Genomic DNA, 14,918 nt, shown 5'->3' with positions numbered 1-14,918 from the left:
AAGACGATGTGTGTAGATTAGCGCTTGCCTGGTGGTGTGTGTGGAGTGGCACTTGGCTGGCAGCGTACGAGGACCAGCGCTTGGCTGACGGTGTGCAGGGATGGCGCTTGGCTGGTGGAATGATTAGATGGTGGTGTGCGTGTACTGACTCTTGGCTGGCGGTGTGGCTTGCATGGATCCCGCAGCATTTTCTTACCTTGAATCCCCTGCTTATCTAGAATCCCCTGCAAACCTCGAATTTACTTACAAAGTCATATTTTCTTCACATTTCTGTATGGGTAAGTTGTAGGATCACCACGCAGGCACATATTTCCCACCACCCTAGGGTCCAAGCAAGCCATACCACTCTGGGCTCCCCTTGGTGTCTAGAATTCAGAAATGTGTAGGTTTGGTAGTTTCCCAAGATAGCCGCGAAGCCCGGGACCAAAAACCCAGGTGAACCCCCTTGCAAGACCAGGTTGTTTTGTGATAGGTAATTTGGATATCTCCTCAATACGTTTTGGGCCTTGCCTGTCATGGGTACTTGGCCCACCCACGCCAGTTAGGTACTATTTTTATCGGAAGACTTTTGGGAATGCAGGGAGCGTGGAATTTTGCGGATCCACACAGATTTCAGGAACTTTCCATCACAGGAATGTGAGTAAATGTGCTTTTTTTTTTTACGAAGTTTGAGGTTTGCAAAGGATTCTGGGTAACAGAACCTAGTGAGAGCAAAACAAGTCACCCCATCCTGGATTTCCATGGGTGTCTAGTTTAAAAAAATGTATAGGTTTGCTAGGTTTCCCTAGGTGCCTGCAGAGCTAGCGGTCAAAATCTACACCTAGGCACTTTGCAAAAAAAGGTTCCGTTTCACTGTAAAAATGTGGTGTCTCCATGTTGCGTTTTGGGCCGTTTCCGGTCGTGGACACTAGGCCTACTCACACAAGTGAGGTACCATTTTTATCGGAAGACCTTGGGGAGTGTGGGGTGGGTAGAATTTGGTGGATTCACGCAGATTCCAGAACCTTCCATCACAGAAATGTGAGGAAAATGTGTTTTAATATTTTTTATTTTTACAAAGTTTGAGGTTTGCAAGGGATTCTGGGTAACAGAACCCAGTGAGAGCAACTCAAGTCACCCAAGCCTGGATTCCTCTGGGTGTCTAGTTTTCACAACTATATAGGTTTGATAGTTTTCCCTAGGTTCCGGCTGAGCTATAGTTAAAAATCCACAGCTAGGCACAGTGCAAAAAAAGGGTTTGTTATCACTGTATAAATGTGGTGTGTCCACGTTGCATTTTGGGCCGTTTCCTGTCACGGGCACTAATCCTACCCACACAAGTGAGGTACCATTTTTATTTGGAGACTTAGGGGGACTGAGAATTGTAGAGCCACTGTTATTACCTATTGACTTTCTATGCATTTCTGTCTTACTAATGTAAGACAATGTGTAAAACAGAAGTCCCTTTGAAAAATGTCCTACAATTCACAGGCCAGTATGGGTAACCACAATTTCAGAGATGTACAAATAGCTACTGTTTTTGTTATATACTCGGTACACAATGAAATACCACTGCAAGACACTGCTCAGTTACTGGCTCTGGGTTCCTGTGGTTCTTGGTGAACCTACAAGTCCTATAAATCCTCCACAACCGCAAGGGTCGAGAAAATTTAACAATATATTGCTTTTAAACATCTGTCATACTTAGAAGAAGTTACAGGTGAAAACGTTGGCACAAATGGCTCTTTTTTCCAACCCTTTTTCAATTTTTCTGATTTTTAACTGTTAGTTACTATAAAAACCTTGAAGGATCTACACAAATGACCTCTTGCTGAAATCAGAAGGTTATCTACTTTTTAGAAATGTATAGCTTTCCGGGATCCATTATTGCTTTCACACCCATTTCTACCACTAACTGAAAAGAGGTTGAAAGCACAAAAAGAAGCAAAAATAGGCTATGTCCCAGTAAAATTCCAAAACTGTGTAAAAAATGTTGGGTTTCTGACAAAAGTCTGCTTGTCCCTGAAAGCTGAGAAGATGATGATTTCAGCACCACAAAACCCTTCAAGGTATCATTTGCAGGGGAAAAACAAGACACTTTCTTCTGCAGCACTTTCCCCCCATTTTTATATATAATAAAATAATGCTGTATTTTGGCTAATTTCTGGGTCCTCTCTAGGAGACTCCACAAACCCTGGGTACCTTGAAATCCCCAATGTTGGAAGAAAAGGGCGCAAATATGGCATGGATGAATTAGGTGGACAAAAAATTACAGGGGCCTGAGCACAAACTACCCAAAAACGCCCAAAAAGTCTTAGCATGGGGGACCTACAAGCGAAAGGGTTAAAGTGCTTTTTGGCCCTAATAGGGTCACAGGGGGACACAGAACCCCAGGTATGGGGTCAGGGTATTCATACCCTTTCCCCTTTGCTTTAAAAAAAAAAATGTTTTTGTGGCTTCCTGTTTGAAGTGTTGGCAGCATATCAGATGACAGCATGGGGACTATTGGATCTGCGTTCCTATATAGATCAATCTGTTTTCCTTAATATCTCAAAAACTACTAAACGGATTCACACCAAATAACAAAAAGCACTATTTTTGGACCAAGAGCTAGCTTCCAGCCAAATTTGATGCAATTCAGTCCAGTGTTTTCGGGCTGTTGTCGTGCTCAAAATCCCTATGGGAATTAACCTTGGAAAACCCCTTTTTTTTTATCTACATCTCGGCCCCTGCTGGATGGATCTCCCTGAAACTTCCCAAGCACAAGACTCACCGGAGCACTTTTTTGGGGGAGATTTTGTGAAGATTTGTCAAATGGCACTAAAGATATAGGCAAGTCAAAAAACGCTTTTGTATGCAACATGGTCCTAACTATAACTACCTAGTGGCGACCGCCAGCAGGTAGTTCATATATGTATATAGCGCTTTACTTATAAATCGCTTTTTGTTATTGAGTTCTTAAAATCTGATTTAGGGTGTAGTGCCAAATTGTAATACCTCAATACTGATATGCATTTTATATGTTCCCTTATATTTGTGTCTCCCAAATGGTTTTAATTTTTTGTGTCATTGTTCACATTGAAATTGGAAGGGGGTGTGTTATGTTGGGTTCTGTGTTGCTCGCTTTCAATGGTAATGTAATTGAATGCGAGCTAGGAGAACTGCGGCGTACAGAGGCGCCGCGCCTGCTGCTCTCCTTTGCTGAATAAAACCTGCTTACCTGCATTTGTGTCCGCCCATCTTCCCTCAAAGCGACGAAAACAAAGCCTTTGCATAAGCAAATGCAAATAGATAACCATTTACTGGCTGTTTGGTACAAAGTGAAACCAGAAAACCTGGATAAATCGGGGGTCCTACACTAACATTGTGTGATCTTAGGGAAATACTTTATTTCACAAAAACCTTTTCCTTCACTATCGTGTATGAAAGCAGTTTCAAATATGTGTGTGCAGAATGTTGTTGGTACAAGAACCTACTGTGTTTGATTTAATACTATATAATATTGTTGTAATAATATGGGCCACCTCTGGGTATATGTGACAACTGTCTGACCTCTTAGCTGCTAAACATGAACCCCTAGTGAATGATCACTTAAATAAGTAGCTCTCAGATCGGTGTTATAATGTGACCTACAAAAGCTAAACGTACTACACGTTAAAGAAATGCACTCTTTGGAATTTTGAAGAGGCTTTATCATATTTCACATTCGGTTTGTTGTATGATTTACATCGCAAACATGTTCAGGGCTCGGCTCGTGCATGGGCTCGCACATCCGAGGCGGGCCCTTGGCTTGGATTTCCTTGTTTATTGTTTGCCTTGTGTCCATCTCTATTACAGACCCAATGCAGAGCGCTTTTTCTGCAGTTTTAAAGTCAAGAGATAAAGGGACTTTGAACGTGAACCCTAAAATGGTCAGCACCTACAGGTTTAGGGGATATATATTCTATTTTAAATAGATAAACAAAATATTTCCATCGCGCGTAACACCAGGCAAAGAAACACACCGCACAAGTTATGTGGAGGCACGCGGCTGTGACGCCTCGTCGCTCTTAATTAAAGACAACCACATGTAATGCGTGTGCGCAAGAGGCGCACCAGGCGTCTTCCAAAATGGCTAAAAGCGCACAGCGTGAAGGGCTCAGACAAAACCAGAGGCCCGTGTGCCCCTCGGGGCTATTCTAACATCTGCATCCCAGCCTGCACGCTTTGGGGGACCCCATCCGGCAGGTTTCGGGGGGCCCCCAGCTTGCACGCTTCGGAGGGGGGGGCAGCTTGCACGCTTCGGGGGGGTCCCAGCTTGCACGCTTCGGGGGGGCCCCAGCTTGCATACTTCTGGGGGCCCCCAGCTTGCACGCTTAGAGGGGCCCCCAGCTTGCACGCCTCGGGGGGGCCCCCAGCTTGCACGCCTCGGGGGGGGGGGGCAGCTTCCATGCTTCTGGGGGCCCCAGCTTGCACGCTTCGGGGGGCCCCCAGCTTGCATGCTTCTGGGGGCCCCCATCCAGCAGGCTTCGGGGAGCCCCCAGCTTGCACGCTTCGGGGGGCACCCAGCTTGCACGCTTTGGGGGACCCCATCCGGCAGGTTTCGGGGGGCCCCCAGCTTGCACGCTTTGGGGGGGGGCAGCTTGCACGCTTCGGGGGGTCCCAGCTTGCACGCTTCTGGGGGCCCCCAGCTTGCACGCTTAGAGGGCCCCCCAGCTTGCACGCCTCGGGGGGGCCCCCAGCTTGCACGCCTCGGGAGGGGGGGGGGGCAGCTTCCATGCTTCTGGGGGCCCCAGCTTGCACGCTTCGGGGGGCCCCCAGCTTGCATGCTTCTGGGGGCCCCCATCCGGCAGGCTTCGGGGAGCCCCCAGCTTGCACGCTTCGGGGAGCCCCCAGCTTGCACGCTTCGGGGAGCCCCCAGCTTGCACGCTTCGGGGGGCATCCAGCTTGCATGCTTCTGGGGGCCCCCATCCGGCAGGCTTCGGGGAGCCCCCAGCTTGCACGCTTCGGGGAGCCCCCAGCTTGCATGCTTCTGGGGGCCCCCAGCTTGCACGCTTAGAGGGGCTCTCAGAGGAGCACAGGACGAGGGGACGGAGCCACCTCGAATGGTCAGCCGACGTCACGTTTTTAAGTGAGGGAATGCAATTCCCTACGGTTGTCAAGACAGCCTGCAGTTGCCGTGGTAACCACACAATAACAGGGATACTTAAGTGAAGCTCTGCACTCACCTGCACAATGATGCCCTTGCTCTTGTACTCTGCGTGCAGGCCTCGGGAGAAGAAATCCACAAACGCCTGGAGGAGAGAGAGAGGGACAGTCAGACACAACACAGCAACACGGAGACACTGTCGACTCTGGGGGTGCACGGTAGAGAGGGGTGTACGAAGGGGCACAACACAGCTTCAACGCCACAGTGTACAACATTATCATTACTGCTACCACCGCCCCACCCACACCCACCAGTGCAAGGCCTGCCACTTCAGAGGGAAGCACAAACATTCTCATTACTACAACAGCCACCCCCCCCCCCACACCCACCAGTACTAGGACAACAACTTCAGAGAGAAGCACAAAAAGCATTATCATTGCTACAAACGCCACCCCACCCACACCCACCAGTGCAAAGCCTGCCACTTTACCTGTATACTCCTCGCGGTATGTGGGATCTCAACAGGGTTAAATAGTGAACACCTGTACACTCCTCGTGGTATGTGGGATCTCAAGGTTAAATAGTGAACACCTGTATACTCCTCGTGGTATGTGGGATCTTAACAGGGTTAAATAGCGAACACCTGTATACTCCTCGCGGTATGTGGGATCTCAACAGGGTTAAATAGTGAACACCTGTATACTCCTCGCGGTATGTGGGATCTCAACAGGGTTAAATAGTGAACACCTGTATACTCCTCGTGGTATGTGGGATCTTAACAGGGTTAAATAGCGAACACCTGTATACTCCTCGCGGTATGTGGGATCTCAACAGGGTTAAATAGTGAACACCTGTATACTCCTCATGGTATGTGGGATCTCAACAGGGTTAAATAGTGAACACCTGTATACTCCTCGGGGTATGTGGGATCTCAAGGTTAAATAGTGAACACCTGTATACTTCTCATGGGATGTGGGACCTCAACACAGTTGAATATTGAACACCTGTATACTCCTCGCCGTATGTGGGATCTCAACAGCGTTAAATAGTGAACTCCTGTGTACTACTTGTGGTATGTGGGATCTCAGAGTTCAATATTGAACACCTGTACAATCCTCGCGGTATGTGGGATCTCAACAGGGTTAAATAGTGAACACCTGTATACTCCTCATGGTATGTGGGATCTTAACAGGGTTAAATAGCGAACACCTGTATACTCCTCGCGGTATGTGGGATCTCAGAGTTAAATATTGAACACCTGTATACTCCTCGTGGTATGTGGGATCTCAGAGTAAAATAGTGAACACCTGTATACTCCTCGTGGTATGTGGGATCTCAAGGTTAAATAGTGAACACCTGTATACTCCTCGCGGTATGTGGGATCTCAACAGGGTTAAATAGTGAACACCTGTATACTCCTCATGGTATGTGGGATCTCAACAGGGTTAAATAGTGAACACCTGTATACTCCTCGGGGTATGTGGGATCTCAAGGTTAAATAGTGAACACCTGTATACTCCTCGCGGTAAGTGGGATCTCAAGGTTAAATAGCGAACACCTGTATACTCCTCGTGGTATGTGGGATCTTAACAGGGTTAAATAGTGAACACCTGTATACTCCTCGTGGTATGTGGGATCTCAGAGTTAAATAGTGAACACCTGTATACTCCTCATGGTATGTGGGATCTTAACAGGGTTAAATAGTGAACACCTGTATACTCCTCGTGGTATGTGCGATCTCAGGGTTAAATAGTGAACAACTGTATACTCCTTGTGGTATGTGGGATCTCAGAGTTAAATAGTGAACACCTGTATACTCCTCGTGGTATGTGCGATCTCAGGGTTAAATAGTGAACACCTGTATACTCCTCGTGGTATGTGGGATCTCAACCGCGTTAAGTAGTGAACACCTGTACACTCCTCGTGGAATGTGGGATCCCAACAGGGTTAAATAGTGGAACACCTGTATACTCCTCGCGGTATGTGGGATCCCAGAGTTAAATAGTGAACACCTGTTTACTCCTCGTGGTATGTGGGATCTCAACAGGGTTAAATAGAGGAACACCTGTATAGTCCTCACGGTATGTGGGATCTCAACAGGGTTAAATAGTGAACTCCTGTGTACTACTTGTGGTATGTGGGATCTCAGAGTTCAATATTGAACACCTGTACAATCCTCGCGGTATGTGGAATCTCAACAGGGTTAAATAGTGAACACCTGTATACTCCTCATGGTATGTGGGATCCCAACAGGGTTAAATAGTGAACACCTGTACACTCCTCGTGGTATGTGGGATCTCAGAGTTAAATAGTGAACACCTGTATACTCCTCGTGGTATGTGGGATCTCAAGGTTAAATAGTGAACACCTGTATACTCCTCGCGGTATGTGGGATCTCAACAGGGTAAAATAGTGAACACCTGTATACTCCTCGCGGTATGTGGGATCTCTAGGTTAAATAGTGAACACCTGTATACTCCTCGTGGTATGTGGGATCTCAGGGTTAAATAGTGAACACCTGTATACTCCTTGTGGTATGTGGGATCTCAGAGTTAAATAGTGAACACCTGTATACTCCTCGTGGTATGTGCGATCTCAGGGTTAAATAGTGAACACCTGTACACTCCTCGTAGTATGTGGGATCTCAACAGCGTTAAATAGTGAACACCTGTATACTGCTCGTGGTATGTGGGATCTCAAGGTTAAATAGCGAACACCTGTATACTCCTCGTGGTATGTGGGATCTCAGAGTTAAATAGTGAACACCTGTATACTCCTCGTGGTATGTGGGATCTCAACCGCGTTAAATAGTGAACACCTGTATACTCCTCGTGGTATGTGGGATCTCAACCGCGTTAAGTAGTGAACACCTGTACACTCCTCGTGGAATGTGGGATCCCAACAGGGTTAAATAGTGGAACACCTGTATACTCCTCGCGGTATGTGGGATCCCAGAGTTAAATAGTGAACACCTGTATACTCCTCGTGGTATGTGCGATCTCAGAGTTAAATAGTGAACACCTGTATACTCCTCGTGGTATGTGGGATCTCAGAGTTAAATAGTGAACACCTGTATACTCCTTGTGGTATGTGGGATCTCTACCGCGTTAAGTAGTGAACACCTGTCCACTCCTCGTGGTATGTGGGATCCCAACAGGGTTAAATAGTGGAACATCTGTATACTCCTCGCGGTATGTGGGATCCCAGAGTTAAATAGTGGAACACCTGTATACTCCTCGTGGTATGTGGGATCTCAACAGGGTTAAATAGTGGAACACCTGTATAGTCCTCACAGTATGTGGGATCTCAACAGGGTTAAATATTGAACACCTGTATACTCTTCATGGTATGTGGGATCTTAACAGGGTTAAATAGTGAACACCTGTATACTCCTCACGGTATGTGGGATCTCAACAGGGTTAAATATTGAACACCTGTACACTCCTCACGGTATGTGGGATCTCAACAGGGTTAAATATTGAATACCTGTATACTCCTCATGGTATGTGGGATCTCAACAGGGTTAAATATTGAACACCTGTATACTCCTCGTGGTATGTGGGATCTCAAGGTTAAATAGTGAACACCTGTATACTCCTCATGGTATGTGGGATCTTAACAGGGTTAAATAGTGAACACCTGTATACTCCTCGTGGTATGAGCAATCTCAGAGTTAAATATTGAACACCTGTATACTCCTCATGGTATGTGGGATCTTAACAGGGTTAAATAGTGAACACCTGTATACTCGTCGTGGTATGTGCGATCTCAGAGTTAAATATTGAACACCTGTATACTCCTCATGGTATGTGGGATCTCAACAGCGTTAAATAGTGAACTCCTGTGTACTACTTGTGGTATGTGGGATCTCAGGGTTCAATAGTGAACACCTGTATGCTCCTCGCGGTATGTGGGATCTCAGAGTTAAATATTGAACACCTGTACAATCCTCTGGGTATGTGGGATCTCAGAGTTAAATAGTGAACACCTGTATACTCCTCACGGTATGTGGAATCTCAACAGGGTTAAATAGTGAACACCTGTATACTCCTCGTGGTATGTGGGATCCCAACAGGGTTAAATAGTGAACACCTGTACACTCCTCGTGGTATGTGGGATCTCAAGGTTAAATAGTGAACACATGTATACTCCTCGTGGTATGTGGGATCTCAGAGTAAAATAGTGAACACCTGTATACTCCTCGTGGTATGTGGGATCTCAGAGTAAAATAGTGAACACCTGTATACTCCTCTTGGTATGTGGGATCTCAACAGCATTAAATAGTGAACACCTGTTTAGTTCTCGTGGTATGTGGGATCTCAGAGTAAAATATTGAACACCTGTATACTCCTCGTGGTATGTGGGATTTCAACAGGGTTAAATAGTGAACACCTGTATACTCCTCGTGGTATGTGGGATCTCAAGGTTAAATAGTGAACACCTGTATACTTCTCGCGGTATGTGGGATCTCAACAGGGTTAAATAGTGGAACACCTGTATACTCCTCATAATATGTGGGATCTCAACAGGGTTAAATAGTGGAACACCTGTACGTGGGATCTCAGAGTTAAATATTGAACACCTGTATACTCCTCGTGGTATGTGGGATGTTAATAGGGTTAAATAGTGAACACCTGTATACTCCTCATGGTATGTGGATCTTAACAGGGTTAAATAGTGAACACCTGTATACTCCTCGTGGTATGTGGGATCTCAGAGTTAAATTGTGAACACCTGTATACTCCTTGTGGTATGTGGGATCTCAACAGGGTTAAATAGTGAACACCTGTATACTTCTCGTGGTATGTGGGATCCTAACAGGGTTAAATAGTGAACACCTGTACACTCCTCGTGGTATGTGGGATCTCAACAGGGTTAAATAGTGAACACCTGTATACTCCTCGTAGTATGTGGGATCTCAACAGCGTTAAATAGTGAACACCTGTATACTCCTCGTGGTATGTGGGATCTCAGAGTTAAATATTGAACACCTGTATACTCCTCATGGTATGTGGGATCTTAACAGGGTTAAATAGTGAACACCTGTACAATCCTCGGGGTATGTGGGATCTCAGAGTTAAATAGTGAACACCTGTATACTCCTCGTGGTATGCGGGATCTCAGAGTAAAATAGTGAACACCTGTATACTCCTCTTGGTATGTGGGGTCTTAACAGGGTTAAATAGTGAACACCTGTATACTCTTCGTGGTATGTGGGATCTCAAGGTTAAATAGTGAACACCTGTATACTCCTCGTGGTATGTGGGATCTCAACAGGGTTAAATAGTGAACACCTGTACACTCCTCGTGGTATGTGGGATCCTAACAGGGTTAAATAGTGGAACACCTGTATACTCCTCGCGGTATGTGGGATCCCAGAGTTAAATAGTGAACACCTGTATACTCCTCGTGGTATGTGGGATCTCACTAGCGTTAAATATTGAACACCTGTATACTCCTCGTGGTATGTGGGATCTCAACAGCGTTAAATAGTGAAACACCGGTATACTTCTCGTGGTATGTGGGATCTCAGAGTTAAATATTGAACACCTGTATACTCCTCGTGGTATGTGGGATCTCAACAGAGTTAAATAGTGAACACCTGTATACTTCTCATGGGATGTGGGACCTCAACACAGTTGAATATTGAACACCTGTATACTCCTCGCGGTATGTGGGATCTCAACAGCGTTAAATAGTGAACTCCTGTGTACTACTTGTGGTATGTGGGATCTCAGAGTTCAATAGTGAACACCTGTATACTCCTCGCGGTATGTGGGATCTCAGAGTTAAATATTGAACACCTGTACAATCCTCGGGGTATGTGGGATCTCAGAGTTAAATAGTGAACACCTGTATACTCCTCGCGGTATGTGGAATCTCAACAGGGTTAAATAGTGAACACCTGTATACTCCTCGTGGTATGTGGGATCCCAACAGGGTTAAATAGTGAACACCTGTACACTCCTCGTGGTATGTGGGATCTCAAGGTTAAATAGTGAACACCTGTATACTCCTCGTGGTATGTGGGATCTCAGAGTAAAATAGTGAACACCTGTATACTCCTCTTGGTATGTGGGATCTCAACAGCGTTAAATAGTGAACACCTGTATAGTTCTCGTGGTATGTGGGATCTCAGAGTAAAATATTGAACACCTGTATACTCCTCGTGGTATGTGGGATCTCAACAGGGTTAAATAGTGGAACACCTGTATACTCCTCACGGTATGTGGGATCTCAGAGTTCAATAGTGAACACCTGTATACTCCTCGTGGTATGTGGGATCTCAACAGGGTTAAATAGTGAACACCTGTATACTCCTCGCGGTATGTGGGATCTCAGAGTTAAATATTGAACACCTGTATACTCCTCGCGGTATGTGGAATCTCAACAGGGTTAAATAGTGAACACCTGTATACTCCTCGTGGTATGTGGGATCCCAACAGGGTTAAATAGTGAACACCTGTACACTCCTCGTGGTATGTGGGGTCTCAAGGTTAAATAGTGAACACATGTATACTCCTCGTGGTATGTGGGATCTCAGAGTAAAATAGTGAACACCTGTATACTCCTCGTGGTATGTGGGATCTCAGAGTAAAATAGTGAACACCTGTATACTCCTCTTGGTATGTGGGATCTCAACAGCGTTAAATAGTGAACACCTGTATAGTTCTCGTGGTATGTGGGATCTCAGAGTAAAATATTGAACACCTGTATACTCCTCGTGGTATGTGGGATTTCAACAGGGTTAAATAGTGAACACCTGTATACTCCTCGTGGTATGTGGGATCTCAAGGTTAAATAGTGAACACCTGTATACTTCTCGCGGTATGTGGGATCTCAACAGGGTTAAATAGTGGAACACCTGTATACTCCTCATAATATGTGGGATCTCAACAGGGTTAAATAGTGGAACACCTGTACGTGGGATCTCAGAGTTAAATATTGAACACCTGTATACTCCTCGTGGTATGTGGGATCTTAATAGGGTTAAATAGTGAACACCTGTATACTCCTCATGGTATGTGGATCTTAACAGGGTTAAATAGTGAACACCTGTATACTCCTCGTGGTATGTGGGATCTCAGAGTTAAATAGTGAACACCTGTATACTCCTCGTGGTATGTGGGATCTCAACAGGGTTAAATAGTGAACACCTGTATACTCCTCATGGTATGTGGGATCTCAGAGTAAAATATTGAACACCTGTATACTCCTCGTGGTATGTGGGATCTCAACAGGGTTAAATATTGAACACCTGTATACTCCTCATGGTATGTGACTCTTAACAGGGTTAAATAGTGAACACCTGTATACTCCTCGTGGTATGTGGGATCTCAGAGTTAAATAGTGAACACCTGTATACTCCTCGTGGTATGTGGGATCTCAACAGGGTTAAATAGTGAACACCTGTATACTCCTCATGGTATGTGGGATCTCAGAGTAAAATATTGAACACCTGTATACTCCTCGTGGTATGTGGGATCTCAACAGGGTTAAATATTGAACACCTGTATACTCCTCATGGTATGTGGGATCTTAACAGGGTTAAATAGTGAACACCTGTATACTCCTTGTGGTATGTGGGATCTCAACAGGGTTAAATAGTGAACACCTGTATACTTCTCATGGGATGTGGGACCTCAACACAGTTGAATATTGAACACCTGTATACTCCTCGCGGTATGTGGGATCTCAACAGCGTTAAATAGTGAACTCCTGTGTACTACTTGTGGTATGTGGGATCTCAGAGTTCAATAGTGAACACCTGTATACTCCTCGCGGTATGTGGGATCTCAACAGGGTTAAATATTGAACACCTGTATACTCCTCATGGTATGTGGGATCTTAACAGGGTTAAATAGTGAACACCTGTACACTCCTCGTGGTATGTGGGATCTCAACAGGGTTAAATAGTGGAACACCTGTATACTCCTCGTGGTATGTGGGATCTCAGAGTTAAATAGTGAACACCTGTATACTCCACGTGGTATGTGGGATCTCAACAGGGTTAAATAGTGAACACCTGTATACTCCTCGTGGTATGTGGGATCTCAGAGTAAAATATTGAACACCTGTATACTCCTCGTGGTATGTGGTATCTCAACAGGGTTAAATATTGAACACCTGTATACTCCTCATGGTATGTGGGATCTTAACAGGGTTAAATAGTGAACACCTGTATACTCCTTGTGGTATGTGGGATCTCAACAGGGTTAAATAGTGAACACCTGTATACTTCTCATGGGATGTGGGACCTCAACACAGTTGAATATTGAACACCTGTATACTCCTCGCGGTATGTGGGATCTCAACAGCGTTAAATAGTGAACTCCTGTGTACTACTTGTGGTATGTGGGATCTCAGAGTTCAATAGTGAACACCTGTATACTCCTCGCGGTATGTGGGATCTCAACAGGGTTAAATAGTGAACACCTGTACAATCCTCGGGGTATGTGGGATCTCAGAGTTAAATAGTGAACACCTGTATACTCCTCGTGGTATGCGGGATCTCAGAGTAAAATAGTGAACACCTGTATACTCCTCTTGGTATGTGGGGTCTTAACAGGGTTAAATAGTGAACACCTGTATACTCTTCGTGGTATGTGGGATCTCAAGGTTAAATAGTGAACACCTGTATACTTCTCGCGGTATGTGGGATCTCAACAGGGTTAAATAGTGGAACACCTGTATGCTCCTCGTGGTATGTGGGATCCCAGAGTTAAATAGTGAACACCTGTATACTCCTCGTGGTATGTGGGATCTCAATAGCGTTAAATATTGAACACCTGTATACTCCTCGTGGTATGTGGGATCTCAACAGCGTTAAATAGTGAACACCTGTATACTTCTCATGGGATGTGGGACCTCAACACAGTTGAATATTGAACACCTGTATACTCCTCGCGGTATGTGGGATCTCAACAGCGTTAAATAGTGAACTCCTGTGTACTACTTGTGGTATGTGGGATCTCAGAGTTCAATAGTGAACACCTGTATACTCCTCGTGGTATGTGGGATCTCAACAGGGTTAAATAGTGAACACCTGTATACTCCTCATGGTATGTGGGATCTCAGAGTAAAATATTGAACACCTGTATACTCCTCGTGGTATGTGGGATCTCAACAGGGTTAAATATTGAACACCTGTATACTCCTCATGGTATGTGACTCTTAACAGGGTTAAATAGTGAACACCTGTATACTCCTCGTGGTATGTGGGATCTCAGAGTTAAATAGTGAACACCTGTATACTCCTCGTGGTATGTGGGATCTCAACAGGGTTAAATAGTGAACACCTGTATACTCCTCATGGTATGTGGGATCTCAGAGTAAAATATTGAACACCTGTATACTCCTCGTGGTATGTGGGATCTCAACAGGGTTAAATATTGAACACCTGTATACTCCTCATGGTATGTGGGATCTTAACAGGGTTAAATAGTGAACACCTGTATACTCCTTGTGGTATGTGGGATCTCAACAGGGTTAAATAGTGAACACCTGTATACTTCTCATGGGATGTGGGACCTCAACACAGTTGAATATTGAACACCTGTATACTCCTCGCGGTATGTGGGATCTCAACAGCGTTAAATAGTGAACTCCTGTGTACTACTTGTGGTATGTGGGATCTCAGAGTTCAATAGTGAACACCTGTATACTCCTCGCGGTATGTGGGATCTCAACAGGGTTAAATATTGAACACCTGTATACTCCTCATGGTATGTGGGATCTTAACAGGGTTAAATAGTGAACACCTGTACACTCCTCGTGGTATGTGGGATCTCAACAGGGTTAAATAGTGGAA

At 45.1% G+C, this 14,918-nt stretch overlaps 1 protein-coding gene across 1 annotated transcript in view; it reads right to left on the bottom strand.

Annotated features, from left to right (window-relative positions):
* HSD17B12 (hydroxysteroid 17-beta dehydrogenase 12) overlaps positions 1-14,918 on the bottom strand; it is a 361,745-nt gene that overhangs the window by 49,604 nt on the left and 297,223 nt on the right. Inside the window, exon 9 of the mRNA XM_086950325.1 lies at positions 5,187-5,252. Within this exon, the coding sequence (XP_086806451.1) occupies positions 5,187-5,252 (66 nt within the window). The remainder of the gene's footprint in view (positions 1-5,186; positions 5,253-14,918) is intronic.

Source organism: Lissotriton vulgaris, unplaced genomic scaffold, assembly GCF_964263255.1.
Source record: "Lissotriton vulgaris unplaced genomic scaffold, aLisVul1.2 SCAFFOLD_661, whole genome shotgun sequence".
Taxonomy (NCBI): domain Eukaryota; kingdom Metazoa; phylum Chordata; class Amphibia; order Caudata; family Salamandridae; genus Lissotriton; species Lissotriton vulgaris.
This window is presented reverse-complemented; position numbering and strand designations above follow the sequence as displayed.